The 26,539-nt window shown below is 48.9% G+C and overlaps 4 protein-coding genes across 6 annotated transcripts in view; 2 read left to right on the top strand and 2 right to left on the bottom strand.

Moving 5' to 3' along the window:
• Positions 1 to 10,717, top strand: part of CAPZB (capping actin protein of muscle Z-line subunit beta) — a 61,115-nt gene extending 50,398 nt beyond the window's left edge. Inside the window, exons 7-10 of one of the 2 annotated variants that reach the window (XM_072884276.1) lie at positions 5,795 to 5,860; positions 7,128 to 7,204; positions 8,484 to 8,596; positions 10,468 to 10,717. In XM_072884276.1, the coding sequence (XP_072740377.1) occupies positions 5,795 to 5,860; positions 7,128 to 7,204; positions 8,484 to 8,586 (246 nt within the window). In that variant the 3' untranslated portion in view covers positions 8,587 to 8,596; positions 10,468 to 10,717. The remainder of the gene's footprint in view (positions 1 to 5,794; positions 5,861 to 7,127; positions 7,205 to 8,483; positions 8,597 to 10,467) is intronic. The other variant, XM_072884277.1, reaches the window with a different exon arrangement.
• A 3,704-nt stretch (positions 10,718 to 14,421) lies between these two features.
• On the bottom strand, positions 14,422 to 19,690 carry SLC66A1 (solute carrier family 66 member 1). The gene is made up of 8 exons (XM_072884274.1): positions 19,267 to 19,690; positions 18,774 to 19,011; positions 17,938 to 18,067; positions 17,639 to 17,726; positions 16,369 to 16,523; positions 16,040 to 16,132; positions 15,459 to 15,644; positions 14,422 to 15,111 (listed from the first exon to the last, which is right to left on the bottom strand). The coding sequence occupies exons 2-8, from the start codon at positions 18,941 to 18,943 to the stop codon at positions 15,013 to 15,015; spliced, it is 921 nt and encodes a 306-aa protein (XP_072740375.1). The 5' UTR covers positions 18,944 to 19,011; positions 19,267 to 19,690; the 3' UTR covers positions 14,422 to 15,012.
• Positions 19,691 to 19,738: 48 nt separating this feature from the next.
• On the top strand, positions 19,739 to 23,774 carry AKR7A2 (aldo-keto reductase family 7 member A2). Of its 2 annotated transcripts, XM_072884273.1 has the most exons (8): positions 19,739 to 19,967; positions 20,586 to 20,773; positions 21,306 to 21,410; positions 21,924 to 22,020; positions 22,121 to 22,220; positions 22,558 to 22,687; positions 23,254 to 23,423; positions 23,560 to 23,774. In XM_072884273.1, exons 1-7 carry the CDS (start codon positions 19,769 to 19,771, stop codon positions 23,413 to 23,415), a joined length of 981 nt encoding a protein of 326 aa, XP_072740374.1. In that variant the 5' UTR covers positions 19,739 to 19,768; the 3' UTR covers positions 23,416 to 23,423; positions 23,560 to 23,774. The 2 variants fall into 2 exon arrangements, with proteins under 2 accessions (XP_072740374.1, XP_072740373.1); XM_072884272.1 differs by having other exon boundaries at positions 23,254 to 23,774.
• A 255-nt stretch (positions 23,775 to 24,029) lies between these two features.
• MRTO4 (MRT4 homolog, ribosome maturation factor) lies at positions 24,030 to 26,538 on the bottom strand. Its single transcript, XM_072884278.1, has 8 exons — positions 26,414 to 26,538; positions 26,273 to 26,331; positions 26,087 to 26,190; positions 25,905 to 25,986; positions 25,590 to 25,657; positions 25,186 to 25,337; positions 24,653 to 24,729; positions 24,030 to 24,350 (listed from the first exon to the last, which is right to left on the bottom strand). The coding sequence occupies exons 1-8, from the start codon at positions 26,439 to 26,441 to the stop codon at positions 24,207 to 24,209; spliced, it is 714 nt and encodes a 237-aa protein (XP_072740379.1). The 5' UTR covers positions 26,442 to 26,538; the 3' UTR covers positions 24,030 to 24,206.
• Position 26,539: the final 1 nt, after the last annotated feature.

Below are 26,539 nucleotides of genomic sequence, written 5' to 3'. Positions count from 1 at the left end.
AGCCATTACTTTGAAACCAGTTTTGCCTCGTAGCTGCAAATCAGGTATTTTTCGAGTGATGACTGGAATGATTAACTTGGTGGCCAGGAGCAGGCGCAAAGGAACAGCTAATGTAATGCCTCCTAATTCACCACCTCTGGCAGCGACGAAGAGCTGGGCATGTCTCACATTGAAATGCTATGGGGGAAGCATTTGCAACTTCATATGGAAACACTTGCTCAGTAATTCCCCTTCCCAATGTCTGCAGATTACACTCGATGCAAGTAATCAAGCAATCCCATTTGTTCGTCTGTGAATGGACAACGTGGTAGCATGGTAGAGCTGAACTTGGATCTAGAAGTAAGAGTCTAGAAATAGCTGTTCTCTGCTGTCATTTCCTGTTGGTGAAATACTGTTGCCCTGCATCAGACACAAACATGGGGGTTTTTCTTGCCTTTGTCAAGACTATTTGGAAAAACCGGTCTTTGCATTTCTTGAATATCCCCGGACTCTTGTTACTACAAGGCTCCCACTTAGGCTATTCCTAAATGTTGCACTGAATTTCTAAGAATAACTTTTTTCCCCCTCTCTCTCCAAGACACCATGTATTTGAGTATTCTTACACCTGGCTTGAGGCCACGTCATGTTACCTTCTGGGTAGATATTACTTAGAGGTCCTGTCCGTATCCAATGTCTACTTTAATGTCATACACTGAGAATTGACAGATCTCTTCCAATTCATTGAACAACTACTTGTCAGTGGGTTTCCAATGTGGTTTTTAATGTACTACAATAGGAGTTGTCGCTGTCTTTGTTTATAAGGGGAAAGTAACTGTACAAGCATTTTACAGGTAGATGGAGGACTCGGCCTCTTTTGGGGAGTTGAAAATCTCCTTTGTGTAGCTTTGCTTTGCTTTACCTGGTGGTTTTCAAAATGAGGACTTCAGGCTTTTTATCAGTTCAACTATGGAAGTTTCTTTTTAAGAGTTGGAGTATAGACTAATTCAAACAAAATGGCATGTGATGTGTTCTGAATGGAGTTTTGAATTTTTGTTTTGTTTAAAATATAGGATTTCAGATTCTGTCTTGGTCCAATAGAGAAATGTGTGTGTATATACACACAGAAGTATACAACACAAAAACATACGTATAGTGATATATATTCTTTACATAATTTATGTATATACATAATTGATTTATATATGTGCATGTATAAACTTTTCTCTTGAGAGGATGAGAGAAATTCTTAGCCAGCTCTATGCATGTAGGTTCCATAGATCATAATTTTGGTCTGAAAACTTAGGGAGAATTAAAACTTAAGTGACGTATTCACACGGGACACTTCATTAGATCCTTGTTGAAGCAGTCCTTTTGTACGGAAGAACATTTGTCTTTTTGCCTAGTGAAGATTTTGTTCTAATCTTTAGCAATATCTGTTGTTGTTATACATAAATACCGACACCATGTATGTAGCCATCTCTGTTTTGACTCCAGAGGATGTTATAGAAGAACTTTTTGGTGGAACTGGAAGGGGAAAGCTGATTTTTTTTTTTTTCCATTTTTTCCCTTGCTATGGTCCTCCCCCAAAAGGCATGTGATGTCAGATAGAGAACTTCTGTTTTTACAATTTCCTAAACAAGGGTGCTCTTCCAGACAGTCTGTTCTGGAGATGAGCCTGGATGCAACTCAAGAGAGCGCAGAGTTGAAGCGCCGCAGACCAGGGTGGAGGAAGTAAGTCCCAGCTCACGTCCGACACTGGCAGGCTTCAGTCAATACAAGGACTGAGGCTGGAATTTGGATAGGGAAGGAGTGATTGGCATGTCATATGCCATCTGCCTTGACAAGGGGCCACAGATTGAAGTGCTGTACATCTGAGAGGAAAGGACAGGACATGTTACCTTCAATTTACAACAGAGAGCAATGCTTGCAGGGAAATGAAAAATGCCAGCAGCTCTTCAATTACCTTGCGCATTCTCCAATGACTGCAGGTAACTCCCACCCCCCCTCCTGATTCAAGCCAGATGCTTGGCAGATGATTTTCTCTGACAGACGTTAAGGTCCTGTCCTCTTTGTGTACATTGGAATTACTTGTGTCGTTTGCCATGGCAGAGTATTGCTTTGGCTGAATTTTGAGGTTTCATTAGGCTGCACTTTTATTTAAGGTAAGAGCAGCTGTATGATCCTGTTTCATTTTAGGCAAAGTAGATTTAGCCTTCCCATTTTCTGGCAAATAGTCAAAACTGCACTTTGTTGGACAGATTTCTGGAGCCCCCTCCTTAAAAGCAAGACTAACAGGTGTCTTTCTGAGATCTTGTTGCGCACAAAGAACCTGTGTGCGTTTCCTAAGCCAGGATGAACATTGTGAGGAAGTGCAAGTTTGCTGAGAAAGAAGTTGGCTCAAAACCTATAGTTTATTTACATATGGAGGTGTGGGAAGGGGAGGATATAAAGTTGTAGGGGAAGTGAAGCCTGGGATTTCGGAATAAAGCCGCACAGATGTGCATTGATTTTCATACTTGAAATACTCTCTAAGCGAAGGTGGAACATTTTGGAGAGCTGGATGAAGGCTGATCTGTTGCAAACTGAGCTCTCCCTGCGTTAAGGAAGATGTGCCCTGTGATATATTACTGCTCAATAAAACACCAGCAGAGACATTCTGCCATTTATCATAATAGGTAAATCCTCTGAGGCTTGTGCTCTGCAATTAGGAGAGTCATATATTTTCATCAAGTTGAGCTTTCATGTAAAGGCCTATCCCACCGACTTCCAGATGTCGTAGCATTAAGCGGGGCATTGGGGAGTGTTTTTCCACCAGAGGGATCTTCAAGTTGTAGCTGTCACGATCCGTAAGCTCCCCCTCAGCAGTTGTCCAGTTTCCTGGAGGCACTGTCTCTTTAATTGCTAGCCGAATAGTATTTTGGGGTGCAGAGGGTAGCAGAGATGTAATGAACAGTAATTGTCCGGGAAATTCTTTCTGCTTCACATGAACATATGGATTTTTCCAGTGGTTCAGTTATATAATGGCTGGTTTAGAAAAAGAGAGAGTAGAAGAGTTGAGCACCTATGGACTAGTGGCATATGGAGCTGATGTAGCATCCCCAGATTTGCTCATGGTTTTGAATGTACAATTTGGTAAAGGATATGGGATATCTTTGGTTATACTGGTTAGAGTAAATATACATGAAGGCCATGAAAGGATGAGGTAAGTTCTCAGCTGATTTGTGCAAAGCTGCAAGCTCCGTAGAGCTCACAACCTTCATTTATCTAGTTACAGTTTGAAATAAGCGTTGGAGAAAGGCTTATTTCAAAGAGGCCAAATGTTGCCTCACTGATATCCAAATAATTCCACATATTTTCCACCTGGAGACTTCAGTATGCCCGCTGCCTGTGGCTTGGGAGCCTTTGGCTCGCATTGGTCTGTTTGTGTTTCATTAAAGAGATTTTCACGTCGCTCCGTGGCCAGAGCAGCTGTGGATGTTGTTGTCAGTTCTTCAGAGCAAAATGGTGGATGAGTTTCCTTCTTATCTTGATAGTATTTTTAGATGCTTTCGTGATGAACTGAAGTGTTTATCCAACTTAAATTTCTCTCTTCATATTAACTCTTCCTCCAAATAACGTTTACAGAAAGCCCAAACAGCTGCTATATTCCATGCAGGAAACATCCAAAGTGACCAGCCAGCCATCGAGAGCTTAATATACCCAGAAGAGTGAGTTTCCCCTCTGAGTCAGACTTGCAGCAGATGGCTGGGGAAATGAGGCAAGGAAGCCAAGCAGCATATCTCTCGAACGGAGAGGAGCGACGGAGCCATGTAGATTGGACTTGGCTCATTCTGGAGCGTTAGGTTTTTGGCTGAGCTCAACAGCAGATGGGGAGTGACAGTGGGAAGATGAGCTGCTTGTTAACATCAACTTACAGAAAGGAATTTCCCCTCAAAGCACATTAACCCCTTTATTTAAGCAGCTATAGGCTTTCTGCTTAGGTCTGTGCAGTAACAGCCACCGGAAGGAACCTTTAAAAATCCCAACAACTCTGCTGTTTGTATAACATGGCTGCTTACTGACTCTGAACTCCATTAAAACAGCCTCTCGTAACATCTGGGCTTCTATAGCATATAAAAATGTTTTCCTTCTGGCAGCAGTTTTTATGGAGATGTAATAATATACATTTTGCAGAAAAATAATTCTATTTTCAGATTCTGGTGCTTACCAATGAGGTCGGCCCGTCCAGGTGTGGAGGAGACGCAGTGGGGAGCCTGTGGAAGTAAATGACCCACTGCCAGCTCCCCGGCTGCCCCAGATTTGGTCAATTTGCTGTTAGTTCCCCAACTCACCGTAACATGTATATGTGTGTTTGCGTAGTTCAGATTTATATTCTCCCTCTCCTGCAACCGGATCCGTTCTCCAGGCAGCATGTCTCCATTACATGTAAACAATCTGACTGCAATCTAAAGGAAAAATTAAATGTCCTTGTTCTTTTTCTCCCGCTCTTCTAGGTTATCTTTTGCCTTCAGGGTTCCAACTAAATTACATGCTTCCCCAAGCCTGTTAGAGACTTGGCTTATTAGAAGAAACCTGTAGCTGGCCCAGATTTTTAAACTCTACCCTGAGGGAGGGATATGAACAGATGGATAAGAGAATTCAGTGGGATTAGTAAAACCCTTTGAAGACTGTTCTTCCCACTACATTTTTCTCCCGGTTTTGTTTTCATGCCATCTCAGCACATCTTGTATCAGTTGAGGTTCCTGGGACTGATGTTCATTGTTCAGCAGCTTGTCTGCGTCCAGCCAGAATTCTCATCTCAAGAACTGGGGAAGATGGTCTTTTCCCTAGCGCAGGTCATGGATGGCCAGCCATGGCCTCTGGATGAACATTATGTGGGGCAAAGTCAGATGAAATAAAGCAAGTATTGCATTCTGCAGTACCAGCTCCCAATTTTTGAACTTAGTGATGAAAAATCTCACCTAGTTCAGGTACCTGTCTCCTGTTCAGATACCACACTAAGAACGTGGTATCATTATACGCTAAGTTGATCCAACTCTGAATTTCTACTGCAAAAGGCAGTCGTCTCCTTTCCCCCCAGACTTACCGCTTTGTACTTCCTTCCTCCTAATAGTTAGGTAAATGTTGGTTCAGCTTTTTGGTCTAAAAAGAAAAAGGAACTACAAACTGTCAAATTTCTCTTTCCATATTATTGCAGTAGTTTAAATCATCACCAGTCTTGCAGGTAGGTGTGGGTTTTGTATTCTTTGCACCTTCCCTCTCTACTGGAAGGTAAATAATGCCTAAGGTGTCTTTTGCCAGGAGATCCTGAAAATGGAGAATGTGTCCCAGGTGTGGTTGGAAGTAGTGTTTGAGATGAAGATTAAAAGACACAGCTGTTTTTGCAGGGGTAGTTCACAGCTGTTAAACTGACAGCACCATCCTTGTGTGCATCTCATCAACAACAACCTTGTTTTCATATCCACATGCTGTGCTACTGTGCTTCTTGTCGTGTTACGTGTTCGCTATCGTAGATCTCCTGCAGCCCCTTAGTAGGTAGGGAATGACAATTTTTGTAGTGCCTGTCTACACCAGGGATCTACAGCAGGGTTTTATTTTGAGTCATGGTTTTTATTACGTTTGTTATCAACATGTGAGCCTTTGTCTAGTTCTGGGAATTTCTCAGTACGTTACTAGTCTGTTAGCATATTGAAAGAATAGTTCCTCTAGGATTTTGAGACCCACTTCTTCCATCCCTTCTCTTGATAAGGAAAGCTGTTCTGCATCGGCCATCAAATTTCCATGTTACCAATGGACCTGTGTCTTTCCTTTCTAGATGGAGAAAGATGAGACTGTGAGCGACTCCTCTCCACACATAGCCAATATCGGACGCTTGGTAGAGGTAAGTGCTGTGAAGCCACCGCAGCTTGAGCCTCCTGCAGGTTCTCTTGCACATATTTGGTCCCATGTCTAAGAATTCTGTTGTACACTTCCTTTTGTCTTTACGAACAAGTTACTTATTCATATGGTATCAAGTCTAATCGTGCTAATGTTGCTCAGTGTCTGATGGCTCAGTACTCCTCCTATCATGTCTTCCAACAGCTTGTAGATACAAAAATGCCACTCTGCGCTTTGTCTCCTGCTCATTACAGCAATAACCTTCCTGTAAAATAAGTGGTCCTTTCCTCAGAACTAGTTAACGATTTCCTACCCCCATGCCACTATAGCCACTTTTGGGCAGACTTATTTAAAGCCAGGTTGTGTTATACAGAACTGTCCCTTTAACTGAAAGTTCAGTGTGTATCAAGTGCTTATTAAATCCACTGGAATTGGTTTTAGTATTTGATTTTATGGCAGCTGTCAGTCATGTGTGCTCAGCATGATGAGTGAAGGATGTGATTGCATTAGCTGCTCAGAAGGGCTTCATTGCAACACCTAGTTTGCTGTTTCATTGCACTGTCCTGTATGAAGGTGTTCTTGATTTCCTTGATCTTCATAGCCACTTTGGCAAGAGAGGAGGAAATTCTCAACTAAAATAGACTATAATGTATTTTTTAAAGGAACTGGGAAATGAAAGGAAGCCAGGTACTTCTTTTTTGATCCCTTGTCTAAGTGTTTGGCTTGAGTGAAAGCGACCTAATGAAAAAATGCTGCTTATTTACAAGATCTTTCTCAAAACTGTTTGCCATGCAGTTTTAATGAACGAGTCGGCAGCTCAAAAATTCAAAGTAACCCATAAGCACAAAACTATTGACCTGTTGGTTATGCTAAATGACTGCCTTGCCACTTATAGTCCTTTCAGTGCCAGGAAATTATGGAGTAAGGTTGGGGTGAAATGCATTTTCCTTTTCTGCAACTGAATGCAGAAAAATGGATAGCTGGACAGAAACTGCCCTCTTGTGGTCCAGAAAGACATCTCATAGCCTAGAGTAATTAATGCGGAGGAGAGGACAGGAATAGAGCTAAGCCTTTATTTGTTTGATAAGAGCAGAGAGAGGGTCGTATTGTCTTCGGTGAGAATTCACATAGTAGGAGTACACTGGGTTGAACCGAGCTGTGGCCAGTGTTGTACATCAAGATGAACACATAAGATGCACAGAAGAGTGCACGTGCACCAGTCCTGAAAACAGCCGACATGACTAAAGATCTGGTTTCTTTCTTTTCTCTAGGACATGGAAAACAAAATCAGAAGTACACTGAATGAGATTTATTTTGGAAAAACAAAGGACATCGTTAATGGGCTGAGGTAAGGGGCTCTCCAGCTGACTATTGGACCCCCTTCGCTTCCCTGCATTCCGCTGCAGTGCCTGTGGTACAGTCCCCAGCCCAGCACTGATCTGCTTTTGTTTGCTGGAACTCCCCTTTCCTACAACAAGTCTTTTCATGTCCCTAATCGTTCACCTCACTGTGCTGTGGAAACGTTATTTGTTGTGTGGAGGTTAGGGAACACTTCTGCTTTGTAACTATAGAAATTTGAAGCAATGTTTTAATCCCTTGTTCCCTCACCAGGAAGAAAATAGCCCAATTAGCAACACTTGTATTTCAGAATTATTTTTAATTAGGAGTTTTATTCTTCACAGTCCTGAAAGTGGTACTTAAATTCTGACTTCTCTTTCTACTCTTCTTAAAAACAGTCAGTTGGTCCCGAAATTAAGTCATGACATTAATGGTTTGCAGTATTTAGACTTTGTTTTAAATTCTGTCTTTCTCTCAACACTGCTGGTCAAAATACAGTGTACTAGAACAGATTAAGTGAATAAACTCCCTGTGCCTTTCCATAGGGAAACTGTACTATACTTTTCAACTCCTGCTCATTTCTGGTCAGGAATTTTACATAGAAATCCCAAGATGGTAGTTCTCATGCTCGTAGAGGAAAGTACAGAACTGCGATGCCAAATAATTTCATTTTAAACTGCAGATAGACCTCCTAGCACAGTGTGATAATGTAGAACAAACAAATGGCACAACTAAGTAGACTGCTGTTCCCTCACATACTGAAATGTGAAAGAAGATAGAGTAGTGGTGCTAATTAAATATTTGTGCTGCCCTCTTAACAGCATGGGCAGAGGGAATCGACAGTATCTGAGAGAGCAGCTGTTCTGGGGGTTTTTTTTCCAAACCCCAGCTTTCATAACAGGCCTCTATTTTCATTTGTGGTGTGCAGGGGTTTATCCAGGAAGCATTTATTAACGTTAAAAGGAAATATGTAATACAGTCTTTTTCCTTGTGAACATTGCCTTAAGCTTTTGTAATTGAATCTATTTCCTATGTCTCCCCATTGCTCAGTTTGAGTCATGTTACTTTGTGCATCGGTGAGATGATCTGCTCAGAACTGGTAACATACAGAGCATCTGGCTTTGGCTTTTCCTCTAGGCTTTTTCCTGTTTCTTCTAACCTATGTATTTACACTTATTCTTCCTGAGTGTGCTCCTGGTGGTTTCCAGAATACCAGCTCTGTGTTACTGAGTTCTTCTGACTGTTCTTTTCCCTGTTTACTTCCCTCGTTTCTAAACTGCTCTCTGTAGATCTATTGATGCTATCCCCGACAACCAAAAGTATAAGCAGTTGCAGAGGGAGCTTTCTCAAGTGTTGACCCAGCGCCAGATCTACATCCAGCCTGATAACTAAACCAATCCAGGTACCCCCTGCCTGTGAGGTGTGACAACCAGCACTAAACCAGCCAAGACCTCTGCATGATGACTGAGACCAGAACTAACCCCTAACTCCTGCAGACTGATGAACGACATTTGATCCGTGTTTCACCCAAGGGTTATTTCTTAATACGGCCAACTAAATGCTGTGATTTTTATTTTAAATGTTGCTCCACCCCTTCCCCCCATTTGAAATATCACACTCTGAAATGTGGCAGGATTTACCACTTTGCACTCTAGCTTGGGAGCAAGAAAGGAGCACGTGGTCACGTACCCCAAGCAGTGTTAGCTTGGACTGATTCGATCCAGAAGCCCTGGGACTCTGTCCCTTGTGCACCATCAGTTTTTTTACAGCTGTGGTACACCACTTCAGTGAAGAAAGTCCCTGTAATCTTAGTGTCCTCCCTGCAGAAAGGAATGAAATCCTGGAAGTCTCGCAATTTTGAAAGAAAATGACCGGTACTTCCCGTGACTTCTGAGTAAATGTGAGCTCACCCCACACGCACATCCCCTGTTTGCCTGGTGTACCTTGAATTTCCTTGGAGCTCGACATCCAGTCCTGCTCAAGCTCTACTGAAACATTTCTAGCCTCCACTTGCTTGTGCTGTGCACAGCCTCTAAAGGGCTTTGTTCATACGCTCTCATTTGCTCTGGAGCTTTGAATGTCTAGGACGCACGGCAGTGACTAACCCTGAGCCAGTTTAACCTTCCACTCCAATTCATAATGAGTTACAGATGTTGTCTTAAACACGTTAAGCTGACGAAGGGGAAAATGCACTGTTTGTTGATAATGGCTGAGAACCACTTCTTTAGCCTGTGACAAATGCAAATATAAAATGTATATATTAAAGCAGAAGTCTCCAGAGACAAGAGAATGGAAATAGTGTTATAAAAATGTTAGGAAAATAACTGACACAAAGAGCGGTCTTGTTTACAGGAGACAGCATCCAGGCAGAATGAGGTAGCTTTGAGTACTGAAAAGGGTGTGAAATAGGGTTTATGTGGGGAGAAATCCTACCAAACTGGATCCTAACCATTCTCTGTGTTGGCAGCTCCTGAAAAGTCTAGTAGTATTGTTCTATCAATGATCATATTTAAGAGGATTTTTTAAAAAATTGGAAATCTTATTGTACCATTGCAAATGGAGGTTCCTCCGCAGCTGTCTTAGAGGGCAGTGAGACAAGATGAGAAAAGATGTAGCTTTTTTTTCTATAACCAAACTTTTAGCAAAAGGGAACCCCTGCAATAAGCTCGCTGACAGTATCTCTGTTCTTTGGCTGCTTTGATTTGCTAATTACTCTAGGTAAGGTACAAACTGGAAAAGCAAATTCAAGAACAGAAACTCTGGCCGCTTTTCCCACTGGTGAATACGCTGGAGGGAAGTTTTGGCGTGGCTGCTCGACCCTGGGTGAACAGTCTGCAAAAAGGTTCAGGAGCTCCCCCAGCCCGGCCCTTTTCCTGTTCGTGGGTAGAGGCTGGATCTTCTCTGCCTTCCCGTCACGGTCATGTGGAGAGCGAGAGCGCTAACACCCTTCGCTGGTGGTACACTGGGCTTTTTCCAATCTGTAACGTAAAAAATTGGGAATCTCCCTCCAGCAACTGGAGGCTGAGTGGAGCTTCTGGGGAAGCGTGTCTTTTGGTGCCATCCTTGCTAGAGTGAATTTTCCTTGGATATACTCACTGAAGTGTTCACTTTGCCTTCTGCTTTCCGTATTAAAACAGGCAAGCTGAGTTTTGTTTCCTCTAAGCCTGGGTTGAGGTGCTTCTCCTTCCTATTGACTCACATGCCAGAAGAACTGTTAAAAACGCCTTCTCTCAAATGCATCACCTCTGACTTGCGTTTCCTTCTTCCCCACAGGTCTGTGCAGACTTTTGCAGACAAATCAAAACAAGAAGCTCTTAAAAACGACCTGGTGGAGGCTTTGAAGAGAAAGCAGCAAAGTTAAAATACTCTTCATGCTAACAAGACATGCCATGCACTCGTTAGATTCCTTTCTTAGAAAACTCATCCCCCCCTTGCCCTTTTCTGTTACGTCACATCACAATTTGCATCCAATACTATCCATGCAACGCCATCTTCTCCCCATGAATAAAGCTGTACAAACTTTTTCAGTCTCTGAGGCCTACTTTGCACCACATTTTACTATTGAGACCTTAGGCTACGTTTCTGTAGAAGTCCATGTATTTTTTTTCCCCCCTCTCTTCCACCCTCCCCCATTTATATGCATAAACATGGATCATTGTTTGTCTTTTCCTTCCCACCCCCTCCTGCCTTTTGTTACATTGGTGTAAAAAATGTAAAACAAAAATTTATTAAATACTGTGGTGTGTGAAAGGAAGAACTGGAAAAAAAAAAAATCTATTCCACGTATGTTTGGGGGCTGGGCACAGGGGATGGCTGGTGGGAGGGAGGGAAGAGAGGGTGTTCCTCAGTGTTGTACTATACTGACTAAACCAGATTTGCAAGGAGACGTTGATTAGGAGACCTGCTGAAAGTTCTGCTCTTCTATAGCCTGGTTCCAAGGCGCTTTTCTGTCAATTTTTATGGAATGCAAAAGGGGTTTTTGTTTTGATTTTGTTTTTTGTAAAGCTTAAATTGAATCTACATCTGATACTTGAGCCTCCATACTAAAGAAAAAAAGAAAAAAAAGACTAAAACAAAAAAATAATAAAAAAAAATCCCAGGAAGCAGTGTGTGTGGTTGGTGTCCTCCTTATTTCTCTTTCCTTCCTGCAGGGTTACTTGGGGTTTGTGCTGTAAACGCTTTCCTTCGTAGCACCTGGAAGCAGTCGCTCCGGCTGTAGGTAGGTAGACGGGTACTGGCGAACAAAGGCAAACACGGAGCACATCGGTAGTCCAAACAGCTGCTGGATTATGTGGCCACAGAAAACAAGAAAGCTTTTTTTTTTTCCTTTTTTTTTTTTTCTCTCTTGCATCCAAATCAGCTGAAACTTGTTTGTTTTAGAGAGGGTGTGATGTAGGGCTGCTCTTCGCAGGTGGAGCGTTACGTAGCTGTGGTACTCGTTTGCCTGCTGTTCTTCCATGATGCTGGCACCGGGATGTGACCTCCTGCTGCACGCTGGGATTGATGCTTCGGGCATCCAGCAAACACAGAACAGCTGTATTTAGAGGAGAAGGATCGGTCCAGCTTTACTGGGTGTGTTAAAAATAGTCTGGGGGGGAACCTGTGTGTTGAAACACTCCAATGGGCAGAGGAGAGGTGTTCAGGTTCACCTGACGGGGTGAGGTGGATGGTTCCAGCCATTGATGCTCACCCAAAAACTCCTTCACTTGGTCCCTAGGTGATTTGTGAACCTCATCCAGGCTTTCCCCCTCTTCAAACCCTTGGTGGCCAGAGGGAGCGTGCACAGCTTCAGGTCTGCTGCCTACTTTGACGTGCTTTGCTTACAACAAACTCTTAATCCTGGGGAAATGGAGAAAGCAAATACCTGCTGGGGTCTTCCTGCACATGGCCATTGGAATTGGCCTTCGGGTGAACCTATGCAAATTGAGACTGGTGGCATTAATATTGATTAATGCGCTCTAATTTTGCTTTTCTAACGTGGCCTATTTCACATCCAGACATCTGCAGGTGATTACAGTCCCGTGCCGGAGTATTGACCCGGGGGCCTCCGGTCCGTAACGCAGCTCGTACGGGACGCAGGCTGGGGAGAGGCACACGCAAGCCTGCCTCAAAGCCGGGATCCCCAAGGGGAACGCGTCCAGATTTTGTTGTCCTAGGAAGAACCTTTTTTGAAGTTGGAGATAAGGCTGCGTGAACCCTTGAAGCTTGGAAATACCGCGTTAGCCCAGGAGGGGGAGGCTCGTGGTTCCTCTCGCCTGTTGCCAGTTGTCGCGCGCTGAAGTTTTCAGGGGGTTTGTTTTCCTTCTCCAAAGCCGCCTCTGCAAATGAGCCAAAAATGGATAAACTTAATGTATAGGCTTGGGGTATGCAGAGACACCCTTATTGCTTGCGTGCAGGGATGTACCCTTTGCGCAGAGCCGTTGTAGAGGTACGAGCTGCAGGGTAGACGCGACTACAGCAGCAGTTCGTTCCTCTCCTCAAAGCAGCGTAACCTGGTGGTTCGGGTGCAAACCTCCAGCTTTGGCTTGGCTGCCGCAGCCCCCGGCCTACCACCGCGTTACGTGCTCGCTCTGGGACGAGCCGTTTCTGGTCCGTGCCTTTTCTGGTTTAACACTTGCCTCTGCAAAATCTTGAATTGCAGGCTCTTCTGGGGACAGGGCTGCGTTACAGCCTCAGAGGGGTGAGAGCCTCTGCGACACACGGATTTCCATCCACCACCACCTAGATGGCTGCTGGCACGTAAACACATATATATATATTTTTACCTCCTTATATTAGAGGTTGTTTTTCTGGCTTTGAGGAAAGCTCTCGGCTAGCCGGTACGTGGCAATTATCTAGTGTCGTGAACTTCGTTTCCGCAAGGTAGGTGTGCCAAATCCCATCCTATCCCCCTGCGTAGGTCCGCTTAGTAAATCCAGCTCTCGGGAAACCAACCGTGCCTTCCCCAGCACTTCAGGGCTGAGCTAGCACACGCGAGCGGAGGTTACAAAACACTCCTTTAATAAAACCAAGCCCAAGGGTCTTTATCTGTAATAAACAGGTATTGAGGTCTAACGAAGCTGTGCTTTCTGTCTTGCTAGGAATCCGCTCATGGTTTGTATTAATTAGCACTAGATATGGATTGTTTTTCGGCAATTCCTAGGGAAAGACAGCAGAGGAAATCCCTGCTGGCTCGAGGACGGGGAAGAGGCAAGCAGCCCCATCGCCCACGAGCCTGCAGGGGAAGGGACTGTGAATTAACGGAGCGAAAAGCCCAGCAGCTTTGTCTGAGGAGCTCAAAGAGTCTGAAAAATATTTTTTCTTTCCAAAAACAAATGGGTCAGCTCCAAATACTGGCACAGCTTGTGTTTTCATTAATCTGCCGTTGCAGTTTGACAGGCACGGGGCAGTCCGACTCCTGTTTCACGTACGATCCGGGCTGAGCTGTGTGATCACAGAGCTGTGGCTTGGCTTCCTCGGGAACGACAAACGTCGTGGGACTGGCTGAGGAATCGTAAAATAACGATAGCACAGCTAAAGCCAAAAGGGGCACGGAGCGGGGTGCTGCGTGGGTGGGCAGCAGCGAAGCGCTGGCTCTGGGGAAAGCAGCTGGAGAGGGAGAAAAGGGGAGCAAAAAAGAAGAGTTAATAGTGACTGCAGGAAAGGGAAAGTTCTGGTTTTTAAAAGGACAAGTTGTGTTAGCTTTTCTTGAAGGGCCTACAAGCTTTGGTTGATTTTCCTCTTGCTGGCCCAGTGGGATTGAGCTGCTCCTCCCCAGCAGAAACAGCTCAGCACACGGCCCGGAGCCTGCGGCACCGGGCCGAGGCAGCCATCTCGTGGCTATGCCACCGCTCTGCTCTCCCCTGCCCGCCCGAAAGCTGCTCTCCTGCCGGGGACACGGCTTCTTCCCAAACCACCGCTGCTTCTTGTCCTTCTGTGGTCAAGGAGCCGCCGTGCCGGTGTGCAGGGCCCCCGGGGGGGATGAATTCAGTGTTGGGGATAAATTCATCAACAAGAGAAGGCAGGACCAAACACCAGACCGAGCAGAGAGGCAGCGTCTTCTGCCTGGGTAACTGCCTCTGCAGCTAACCAGAAAGCGATGGAGCAGCTTCCCTGGGAAGCCCATGCGATTAAACCGCGGGTGAGGCAAAAAAAATGAGAAGTCAGAGGAATGGGGACTACGAGACACATTAAGAAAGAGGCAGGAGCTGCCAGATGAACCGACAAAATAAAACCAAAGGAGGCACGTGGGGCAAGGACTTGTTTTATAGACACGTGAGCTGTGCTAATTAAAATAGGTCTGTGTGAACCGAAACACTTTGGTTACGCTGCTCCTTCCCTTTCTCCTTCTGAGCTGGTTCCAGGCAGTGCCGAATCTTCCAGAAAGAGCTCAGTGGCGGAGACGCGAGGCCCACAGAGGTACGTGGTGCTCGTGTTCGTGGCAGGTCGGTCATCTCTGTCCCCTCCCGCAGCCCCGCAGGCTCTTCCCACGTTTGCCAGTACCGAGGAAGCTCCAGATCACCCTTGAGAGACAGGAGGTAAAGCAGAAGCGACCGGGCTCAGCTGCGGGGCCTAAGAGCAGAGAAGAGCGACCTTCTGAGGTATCAAGTGATTCCCTGTTTATCCCGATAGCATCATTGGTATCAGAGGCAGGAGGGCTCTCAGCAGCGTCCTCTGCCGCCTGGCTGGGCTTAGCGTCTCAGCAGCACAACATGGCACCCACTGGCTCAAGTCCTCTTCTCCCACGAGCCACCAGGATGGAGGGGCCGGTTTGCCCAGCTTTAGGGCCAGCTTTCTCGTCTGCATCATCCTGTTCTCGCTCCAGGGCAAGTCCCCTCGTCAGCTCTCCAAGCCGTCACGCTGCTCGCCGAGAAGAGCATCCCTCTCTTCGCGAGTACCGGGTCTTCCTCTCCTATAAGCAAGGAACTGGAAGGAGATCTGAGAAGAGGTTAAGGCTCTTCACGCAAGCAGGGGTGGATCTACATGACGTGTTGGGTCTCACCACCCGAAAAAAGGCTGTTTGTGCCGGGGAGGTGGAAACAGGACAACGAGCCTAATGCAAACAACGGTCTGAAGCATTCAGCTGTTGCAACACCATAAATTACTCACCGGCACGTGAGTGAGCAAGCACAGCTCAAAAGCAACCGCTGAGTAGCGTCAACCCACCCGCTCCTGCCTAACCCGGCCTGTCCCGAGACGGGATCGCTCCCTGCAAAGCCTTGCCGGCGGGATGCGACCCCGGTGGGATGCGATCCCGGTGGGATGCGTTGGCGGGGAAAGGATACAACCACATCGAGGGAAAGGACGCCCAGGCTGCCCACCAGCCAGGGGAGGTGGTGCAGGACATAGTCGCCTTCGCCTTGCCCCGGCTCGGGGTTCTTCAGGAGGACGCTGAGGCCGTAGAGCAAGTTCCCCAGCATCACCAGGGCAAAGAGGGAGTAGGAGACCCCGATGGTGGATTTCCTCTTGTACTGGAAGAAGAGGGGCCAGAGAGAGGAGCTTGGGTCTAGCTCTCTGAAATCTCATACAAAGTAGTATTAATCACCCTCCCCTCCAAAAAAAGAGAAGAAAAAAGGTGGTGACTTAATGCCAAGAGCCCCTTAGTTCCCCTTTTGCTTGTAAATAAAGACAAAATGAAAGCCCCACCCTCAAATATTGGTATGTTAAAGGGAGGGGAGAAAAATGAATCTGGTTTCAGAGCAGAAATACAGAAAAATAGTCCCTTATGAAATGATCAGAGACGGGGACCTGGGACCTCTGCGCAAAGAGGAGAAAGATGATCCCACCGCCCCTCTTCAAATTGAAGTCTCAGGACCCTAGGGGTCCCCAGGACCGAGCTGCCGTCCTCCCCTGCTCGCACACTTACGTTAGTGTAGATCTGGGGGACTCGGGAGCAGAGGTACAGCACGGAGGAGATGGAGCCGATGGTGAAACCAATGATCTCGCTCCTGGTGAAAGGCTGCAAGGCAAGGGGGGGCCGCGAGCAGCCCCTGTGTTTTCAGAGATGCGCTTACCACCCACGCCACGGCTTCCTGCGAGGCGACAGTGGGGCTAAAACCCAGCCTTTGATCTCCCCATCTATCCCTCGCCCCGCTGAGCACTAAGCGGGATCACACTGGTCCAGCAGGACATGCCCACCCACCGGACAGTTTTATCTTCTCTCCCTCCATCACCCAGATTTAGGAACCGGCTCACCTTCGAGCCAAGCTCATCCATGCGAGCAGACAGCAGAGACCTCCCTTTAAACATCACTGGGTCCTGCACCACGGCAGCGCCTCTGCCCAGGAAGGAGACGGCCGACACCGTCCCCAGGGAAAGGAAGACGAAGGCTGCGTTGACCGGAGCAGCGACTGCGGGGAATCAAGCGGCGGCTGGTTAGGGAGGGCTCCTCCATCAGCCCCCAGCGCAGCCCAGCATCCGTGGTGGGTGCCAGGACCCCCTGCGCATAAAGAGACCTTCAAGCTCTCCCTTATCTCTGCGGCAGCGCAGCCAGCACCAAGTAACTCGGGCAATAGCTGCCGCGGGCGTTTTATCTCGCAGCGATACGGGCAATTCGTAAGTTATCAGGGAGGAAACTGCTGCTATCTCAGCAGACCAAGACCGCTCAAGTTTCTTTGCTGTAGGGATCTTAAAAATCATCCCGCCTGTCTACAAGCTTCTCGCTGTCTTAACTCACAACGTGCACGTTCAAATCCCCGCAGACCGAGCCCACCTTCGACAGCAAGGCTTGTATCATGTTCTGTAAACAACCTCTCCAGCATTAAAAAAACTATATAGTTGATGGACCGTCTACCAATTGGTTTAATAAATTCAAATGGCTTTAATAAGTTAAATAGTTTTCAGGGTCCAAACAGATGCCTGTTTGTAGTTCACAGAAAGCTGCTATGCTAAACAGAGGTTTTTCTCTTGCTGCTTGAGCCTTGCAAGAACTGCAGAGCCCTGTTCACATTCCCTTTTTACTCCATCTGAAGAGGGAGGAACTTTTCCATCGTGTCAAGGCTGCCATTAATTGCAAGAGGAGTATCGACCCCAAAACAGCCGGCAAACTTCAGCCCTTCCCTTAAAGCGCTGGCCTGGGACAAGAGATCTGGCTGTGGTTTCCAGCTCCAAGATGGAGCCACCGCGTAACTGCAGGTAAGTTATTTCTTTCTATACTTAATGCAACTCACAGGGAGTTTATTTTCAACCCGGACACTGCACATGGTGGTCTGCAGAAGCCCCAGGCATGGCTGGTAGCTATTTCCTAGCTGTGGCTTTCATGGGTGCTCAGATTACCTAAGAAAAAAGCCAGGAAGCAACAAGGGGCATCTAATAGCTGCATCAATGCGTCTGCAAAGCATCTCTGCCTCGATGCATCTCCCCCAGGGATTGCTTCCTCTCCTGGCTCCGCAGCCAAGGAGGAGCCAGCCCGAAAGACGTGCCAAGGGGAGCGCACGGCCCCGCCGTGCCCGGAACCCCAACTCACACCCTCCGCCCCGGTTCTTCACTTTGTAGTAGCAGTAGAGAGCGAGCATCACCAGGTCTGCGAGCACGTAGTAAACAGCCGTGTAAACCTGCGGGGAGAAGGACGGGTTGGTCCTACCTGCAGAAAGGCTTCCAGCTGATGGCCGGGAGAAGGGAGCATCCCCGGGGGAGAAGGGAGCGTCCCTGGGCCCTTTGAGTCTCTGGTTGCCGGTGCTGGATTAAGCAGCACCCACCCCATCCCTCCTCCCTGGAGTCTGGGGTGTTTGAGAGCCGACCCAGCCCCAGCGAGTCGGTCGGTACCTGCAGCGGCAACTGATCGGCCAGGAAGGAACCGATGAGGTTTAGGAGGTCTCCGCCCAGCCACCCCAGCAGGAAATATATGGAGAGCGCCTGGTCCATGATGCCCGTTTTGCAGGCTTGGTAAAACTGCCTGCAGAGAGGGAGTCGGGCAGAGACACAAACTGTTACTCCCGGCCGGTTCAGCGCTACCTGGGAGCCATCCCCAGGTTTCCCTGTTGTTCCCACCTGGGTCATTTCGCAATTGCCACCCGCCCAAAGCACTCAGGGGGCAGGGAGAGGAAAAGCAGAGATTTCCTCTAGCAAAGCCACGTGCTCCCCTGCAAGCTGGCCCCCGTGAGAAGTCCTGCAACGCACTGGGTGCTCGCAGCAACCCGCTGGGCTCAAGCCCTCGTGATCCATCCCTCGTGTCGGGGCAGAAACCAGCAAGGAGAAGCACCAGTTGCAGAAACCGCCTCTCTGGTTACGAAATTATCTGATGATACACCGAGAGCGAGCGTGACCCCTCACGTCCCCATCTGCCACAGTTGTCCCAGCACTTCCGAGAAGCCCAGGGCTCCTGGAAACATTTCTTCTGCACGTATGACCTGCAACGACTGCATTGCAGTTGGCTTACGTGGGTTATTACAGCTGCCGAGCATAACAATAATAATACAATAACAAACAAGGCTTTGGGGCTGCACCGCCTGCTCCCTCTCCTCCTGCTAAACCCAAATTTTCCAAGCCCAGATTGCTTTTGCCGGCTAGATTTAATAATTCAGGCAGCTTGAAATCTGACTTTTAGAGAGCGGTGTTGTACCAAGGGAAGGGCTCGGCTGGGCTTTGGGAGCGATACTTACGGAAAAGAGGCAGCCGCAAAGCAGAAGATGGAAACCAGCCCCAGGACGACGCTGGCGATGTCCCGGCTGTCCTGGGCGCATTCGTTGAACACGTCCATCACCCAGCGGGAGCCGTTGGGACAGTCGGAAAGATTCCCGGGCAGGAGACCCCTCCAGCGCCGCGCATCCATGGCCTCCGGTGCTCAGCTCGGCCGAGGGATGTTTATTAGTGTCTGGCAGCGAAACTGTTGGGATAACGCTGGGGAAAAAGCGGTAACACGGGAAAAAATGAAATTAACCCTGGGGAAAAATATATCTATCTTAGGAACACACTCAGGGCTCCTCCAAGCTGGCCTGCATCACAAAAACCTCATTACTGGCTAATACACCTTTACTGGCCTTAATTTCGCGTCCGGTGGGATGACCTGATGGGGAAGGCCGTCAGCCCGCCAGGATTTGGCCTCAAAGGAGAAATAAAACCCCACCGGCGCGTCCTTGCAGAACAGGGACTTACCTTCCTTTGCTGACAGCGGTTTGGAAATTGGCTTTATTTTTCTTTGCAACTCCACTGCTTTTTCAGAAACTTGTTTTTTTTCCTTCGCAACTCCACTGCTTTTTCAGAAACTTGTTTTTTTCTTTGCAGCTCCACTGCTTCTTCAGGAACTTGCTGGGTTTCCCCTACAAATCTGCTGCTTTTTCAGAAACTTGCTGGTTTTCTTCCAAATCCGCTGCTTTTTCGGGAAGTTGCCGGTTTTTTTGCAAACCTGCTGCTTCTTTAGAAACTTGCTGGTTTTTTTGCAAACCCGATTTTTAGGAAACTTGCTGGTTTTTGTGCAAACCTGCCTATTTTTGGGGAGCCGGCCGCTCCCGCCCGCCGGGTCAAGGCAGGGGCTCGGGGACAGACCCGGCGTCGCTCCCCGGCGCATGCGCGCCCGGCCCTCGCCCCGGCGGGCGGGGCGGGTGCTTTCCCCGCGGTCCGTCACGGGCGCGCATGCGCCGTGGCGGCGGCAGCAGCCATGGCGGCGGGGGGCGCGCGTCCCGGGGTGGTGCTGGGCGCCATGGAGGTGGGGCGGCGCGCCGGGCCCGAGGCGAGCGCCGCGCTCCTCCGCGCCTTCCTGCGGCGCGGATACCGCCTCCTCGACACCGCTTACATGTACGCGGGCGGAGAGTCCGAGCGCATCCTGGGCACCCTGCTGGCTGGCGGCACGGAGCCCGGTACGGCCGGGGCCGGTCGCAGTGGGGCTGGGGGGGGGGGGGCTGTCTCTGAGGGGAGGGGTCATTCCTGAGGAGAAGGGTCTTCGCTGCCAGGCTGACACCATCCCTGAGGAGAAGGGCTTTCCCCCAGGCCTGTTCCCTGAGGAGAAGGGTCTTCCTTGCCAGGCTGACACCCTCCCTGAAGAGAAGGGCCTTCTCCCGAGCCCGTTCCCTGAGGAGAAGGGTCTGCTCTGCCAGGCTGACTCCGTCCCGGAGGAGAAGGGCATTCCCCCAGCCCCATTCTCTGAGGAGAAGGGTCTGCTCTGCCAGGCTGACACCATTCCTGAAGAGAAGGGCATTCCCCCAGGCCTGTTCCCTGAGGAGAAGGGTCTGCTCTGCCAGGCTGACTCCATCCCTCTCAGCTAGTGCTGACCCGCAGGCCCTGAGGAGAAGGCCTCCCTCTCTAGGGCAGACCTGCAGTCCCTAAGGAGAAAGGCCTCCCCTGCTTGACAGACATGGTTCCCGAGGAGAAGGGCCTTCCCTGAAACACCTTGAGCAATGCTTGCATGATGCCCCTTATCCCCATTCGCTTCCTGAAGGCGGAAACGTCCCTGCTCATTCTTTCTTTCTCTCTGCCAGTGGAAGTTGCCACCAAGGCAAATCCCTGGGATGGGAAGACGCTGAAGCCCGAGAGTGTGCGATCACAGTTGGACACGTCCCTGGAGAGGCTGAAGAGGATGAGTGTGGAGCTCTTCTACCTCCATGCTCCTGACCATGGGACCCCAGTGGAGGAGACGCTGCGTGCCTGCAACGAGCTGCACAAAGAAGTAAAGTGGGAAGTCCAAGCCTGGACCATCTCTCGATTCCCTCCCATCACCTTTTTAAACCAGGGCTGCTTGTTGTGCCCTTCTGCAGCGCTGGGTTTGTGCAACACTAGGAAGAGGGGGACACAGATGACCAGGGCAAAGCCAAACAACTGACGCTCTGTCGCGTGTTCATGTGGTGCACTTTGTTCTCAAAAGCTCTTGGAAGTGTTAGAACATCTGAACTTTGCTTTCAGCCGTGTTAACTGGCTAGGTTAAGATTAGTGCTGGTAATGGGCGAAGAAGAATTCCTGAATTGCATTAATCTAATAGTGCCATTTAAATTAGAAGGTGTGAATTCAAAATGAACAGAACATTGGAAATATTTTTGTCAGGTCCTATAATTCATAGTCATCTAGAAGAGGTGAACAGGGATGAGGAAAGAACTCTGGAATAAAATTTGGCAGCTGTCCTTTTCACCGTATGCATCTTGCACTGCCTAGGTACAAATGTGCTTTTAAAATCTGGAATTGAATACCCTTTTATTCCGCTGCAGGGAAAGTTTAAAGAACTTGGTCTATCGAACTACGCAGCATGGGAGGTCGCAGAAATCTGCACCATCTGCAAATACAACAACTGGGTGATGCCAACTGTGTACCAGGTGAGGGATGGGGGCTTGCTGTGGTCCAGCAAATCTTTTGTGGAGGCTGAGATGAGGGTTCAGATCAGAACAGCATACGGATGGTTCTCTGTGTCCTTACAGAGACAGTCACTGCAGGGAAGGGTGGTCTGGGAGCCTCAAATCTTGGACCAGTCCCCAATGTGCCAGATATAAACACAGATAAGTGCTCCAGTTAGTCTGGGAAGTCCTTTCAGGACACGCGTGATTAGAAAGCTGAGTGAGATCACTTCTCGGAAGAAGCTGAGTATGCGTTTATTGCTCGAGTCAGTGACTCCCTTGATGTGGAACTTCAAAGTTTTTGCATTACTTGCAATCCTTTAGAAAGTCTGTTCCTAAGCAGATAATAACCTTGTGTGACCTGAAGCCGCCCTTCTGGATGAGGTAAGAGTAGAGTATTGTCAGGGAAGGGGTGGGAAAAGGCTGTTCCAGGTGCTCATGACCACTGTCAGGAGATAGCGTTTCAAGTTCTTCATTTCCCTCATCTTTGTGCAGGGTATGTACAACGCGACCACTCGCCAGGTAGAAGCCGAGCTGTTCCCTTGCCTGAGATACTACGGACTGCGGTTCTACGCCTACAATCCGCTGGCAGGTACGGGGAGGGAAAGGACGAGACTTTGAGACAAAAACATGCGAAATGGGGGCTGTAGAAGAGCCAGCCCATCGCTGAATGTGCTGCTAACCCTTTGCAGGAGGGCTGCTGACCGGCAAGTACAAGTATGAGGACAAAGACGCACGCCAGCCCACTGGAAGGTTTTTTGGGAATGACTGGGCTCAAGCCTACAGGGACAGGTATGTTTTGAGCTGATAAGATGAGCAGGGAGATGCGGCAGGAGTAGCTACATAAAAAACCCATACTAATAATCAGCTGAGAGGAAGCAGAATTGACCAAAGCTTGTGTAGTGATTACATCTGCACATGTAGTTGGGGCTGTGGCTTGTGACTGAGCTTTGCAGTGTGGTTTTTAGGCTCAGCTTCCTCCCAGCCTACAGTGGGGGATTGCAGAAGTCCTCAGAGGCTACAAAGAGTTGTATGAGGCTTCCCGAAAGCCTTTCCAATCAAGTTCGAATACAGATGTACCATTCAGTAGAGGTCCCAAGGGCAATAAGAGTGATTTCTTTTCTTGCAGGTACTGGAAAAAGCACAATTTTGAAGGAATTGCCCTTGTAGAAAGAGCTCTGAAAGATGCTTATGGTTCCAGTGCACCAAGCCTGACCTCCGCTGCTTTGCGTTGGTTGTACCATCACTCCAAGCTGCAGGTAAGAGCTCGACGCGGCTGTAGTCAGCAGCCTGCGCAGCACCACCAGAGTTGGGCAGCTGTTGCAGCACACAAACGGGGAAGTGTCTCTGTACAAGCAGTTATCTTTTAATCTGCATACCCCGTGGGCTTGTGGCGTTCCAAAGTGGATATTGCTGTATGGACTCTGCCTGACAGGCTGTAGGAGTGAGTCAGCTCTGCATTTCCCCATGGACTGGCAGAAATGAAAGATTTTAAGCGCCAGTTACTGGGGGCTTGGTTTCCCACCCAGACAGCTTCCCTGCGAGGAGATGACTTTGCTTTTCATCAGACTAGGAAATTAATGGATCTCCCCAGAACATTCCCCCTAGTCCACTATAAAGTAGGATTTGGCAGCTTTTGAGGAGTTGGCATGACTTAGAGATGTTCTGGCCTTGTGAACAGAACTTCCTGCTGTCAGTTGTCTAAACATCCAGGAGTTACTGGCCTTTCTTTACTGGAAAGAAACGTTTAAAGTTTGGCCTGCAATGGCTTGGGAGGTGAACTAGGTTTCTTTTGGGATCAGCAACTCCTCTTATCGCTTTCCAGGGTTCTCTTGGAGATGCAGTGATCATTGGGATGTCCAGCTTGGAGCAGCTAGAGCAGAACCTTGACTACAGTGAAGAGGGTCCGCTGCTCCCAGCTGTCGTGGAGGCGTTTGATAAAGCCTGGAACCTGACTGCGCACGACTGCCCCAACTATTTCCGCTAGAGAGTAGGGTAGGGACAAGAAAGCGGGTGTCATGGGGGTGGATAATTGAGCACAAGTCTCTCGAAACACGGGAGAGGTACTTACCCACCCTGTCCCTTTGATCGACGTGTAAATGGGTTGTGATTTTTCCTTGTACTGATGCAGCTTTGTAGGATCCACTACCGCTGTCAGCACTTGCCGTGTTGGGCCATGCCTTATTCTTCCTCCCCTCATGGACCTTCAGCTCTCTGCAGCACACACTCTGATTTAAAGATGCAGTTGAATGGGGAAAATGGACACATAACTGGATGAAGGCCCCACTTCTGCTTTAATATGATCTTCAATAATTACGTACAAGAATAAAACCTTTTTCTAACGCAGAGCCTATCTCTTAACTGTAGCTGTAACCTGGCTGGCATCTCCTTGTCAGCGCTCGGTGGCTTTGAGCTAAACAGCTGCTTCTGCAGCTTTTCCCAGAAGATAAGAGCAAACCCTCAGCATCTTCCCCAGCGTCAGGCGTGCCACGTCTAAGCTGCATTACGCTTGCACACTTTCTGCCTAGCTTTCATGTTTGAGGTGGCATTTGCTCAGATCCTGGGGTACTCAAACAGTAACAGGCAGCAGTGACAACCATCTCAAGTTTTATATATAGATTTATATAAAAAAAAGCATAATTAGGTCATCTTTTACAAAGAGCATGTTTGAGCCGATTGCCCTTGTCCTCTGCAGGCAAACAGGGAAGGGAAACATCCTCCTCTTTTTGTCTCTAAAATAGAGTAGAACTGTCTAGAGTCCAAGCACAAGGACTGCTGCTAGTCCTCATTGCTGTCATCGTCATCCTCCTCTTCCTCCTCCTCTGCTGTGTCTCCCACAAGCTTCTGGAAGTCTCCCGTCTCAGAATTCCACTGAAATTTGATGGTGACTTTAAACTCCGCCATCTCGTAGCCAAAGAGTTTCTAGGAAAGGACACAAGTCTGTCATTCCTGCTCCACTGTCTCCATGGCCAGCCTGGCAAAACCACTTCTGGTAAATATAACTTCCAGATGGGAACTGCAGCAAAGCAGGAGCCAAAATAATTGCTGCAGAGTTTTAGCACTCGCATTAGAAATGCGTAAGGATGTTCGCTGCACGCCACTGACTGAGACCCAGAAGTACTGCTCACCTTCCTCTGAGAACTCGTACCCTCCAGGGGAATTGCTGAACCATTGATTATTTTGTATCGGGGAAACGGGGGCTCACGCAGAACGACATTACTCACCAGGACGCGGGCTTGTTCAGGGGTGAGAACATCCCCTTCTTTACAGACTTCGTAATCTGAAAGTAGCGTCACCACTCCTGCAGGAACAAAAGCTCTTGAAATAGGCTCACAAATGCTGGGTAAGCCCAGTGAAACGTGGGGTGCAGAGCTAAGACTCTCTCAAACACCGCCCTTTGTAGCTTATGCCTTTCCATGCAAACGTTAGTACACCCCAAGAAGCTGGGTGAGATCAACGCTAAAAAAAACCCCCGCACATCTGGTTTCTGAATAGGATGCCAACGCGCTGGGTTAGGCTAAGCCTAGTTGTTTCCACTCAAAAAGAACGGTATCTCGTAGAAGGCTGGTTGTTTCACTCGTCCTTTGACATCGGTTTGGGAAGAATGGCGCAAGAAGAATGTAATGACAACAAGGAGAAAGCTGTCCATCAGGATTTTCTCTAAAACTAAATTCTACTCGATCATTTAACATTCTCTTTAAAAGATCTTATCTGTGCAGATGAAAAATGAAGCTTGAAAAATGAAATCTTCGCATACCTTTCTTTAATGCCGTCGGCAATCCCAGCTGCCGTAACTGAGGCTCCATGGAGTGGGGGAACTGCTCCAAGGGCCCCGTGTCCAGGCTCACCGCGTACGTTGCCTTGTTCCCTGCGCGGGCAAAGTCCACCTCTTTGAATTTGGAGAACCACCTGAGACAGAGACGGGTAGCGAGAGCTTCAGCTGCAGAAAGAACATCCCTTGGGCTAAGAGGGGGATTACGGCACGGCCTGCCGTAACTTCCTCCCTGCTGTTGCGGGAATGGCAGAGAAGGATGAGCTGAAAAGCCTCATGAGACCATCACTGCTTTAAGAGACACATCAGCAAGTGAAATAGTCAAGTGGGAAAAAAAAAAAAGGCTGCCCAGCACTTCAAAGCCATGGCTGTGACACAGGCATACTCACTCGTCCACCTCATCCCTGGTGCGGTTAGTGAAGAGCAGACCAACTTCACCTCTCAGGTGTTTGCTGACCTGAAAGAAAGAGGCCGCCGTGGGACTCGGGCAGCACCCAGGGACTTACCTTCCAGGGGTCGGTCCCGTACAGCTACGAAAGCTCTGTTAACAACAGAGCTTTTGTGTCGCGATACGGATGGATTCAACTAAAACACCCGCCGAAAGGTGACGCTGAAGCCCTGTCATCCCTCGGCGTTATTCCGTGACCCAGCCGCCGTGGGCGAGGCGACGCCTTGGGACACACAGAAAACACCCCAGCCCCTACCTTGTGCAGATTCTCCTTGTACTCGCTGCTCGGCTCGCGGCCCAGCGCCACCATCATGACTTTGTTCTTCCCGAAGAAGATCCTGGGGCGGCGGGAGGAAGAGGAGGAGGAGGCGGCGGCTGTCAGCTCCCAGGCCGCGCTCACCCCTCGGCCGGCATCCCCCCGCCGCCACCCCGGCTCACCTGCTGTGCTTCCAGGCGTTCCGGACGTCCTTCAGCTTGTTGTTCCTCATGTTGGCAACGGAGAAGACGAAGATATACTTGTAGGTGTCCACGCATCTCCGGAGCTGCAAGGCAGCGGTTAGGCGGGAGAGGGGGACCGGGGAGCGGGGCACCGCGCGGGGCCGGGCCGGGCCGCACCGCACTCACCTCGGCGATGAGCGCCTGCTTGGCCTCCAGACCCTTCCTGGGCGTCCGCGTCAGGGAGACTGCGGGAGCGGAGCAGAGAGGCCGCGTTAGGGCGGGGGTGGGGATGGCGGAGCGGAGGGGGAGGCGGGTCGGGGCGCTCACCCTTGCGGTCCCGCTTGGACTTCGGCATGGCGCTGCCGCCGCCGCCGTGCTTCGAGGCCCCCTCGGCGCCGCGCGGGCTGCTGGGATGCCCCCGCGGGCTGCCCCGCGCGGTGCCTGCGCCCGCCC

Source organism: Ciconia boyciana, chromosome 19 (genome assembly GCF_034638445.1).
Source record: "Ciconia boyciana chromosome 19, ASM3463844v1, whole genome shotgun sequence".
In the NCBI taxonomy this organism is placed as follows: Eukaryota; Metazoa; Chordata; class Aves; order Ciconiiformes; family Ciconiidae; genus Ciconia; species Ciconia boyciana.
Note: the sequence above shows the minus strand (reverse complement) of the source record. Positions and strands in the feature narration are given on the sequence as shown.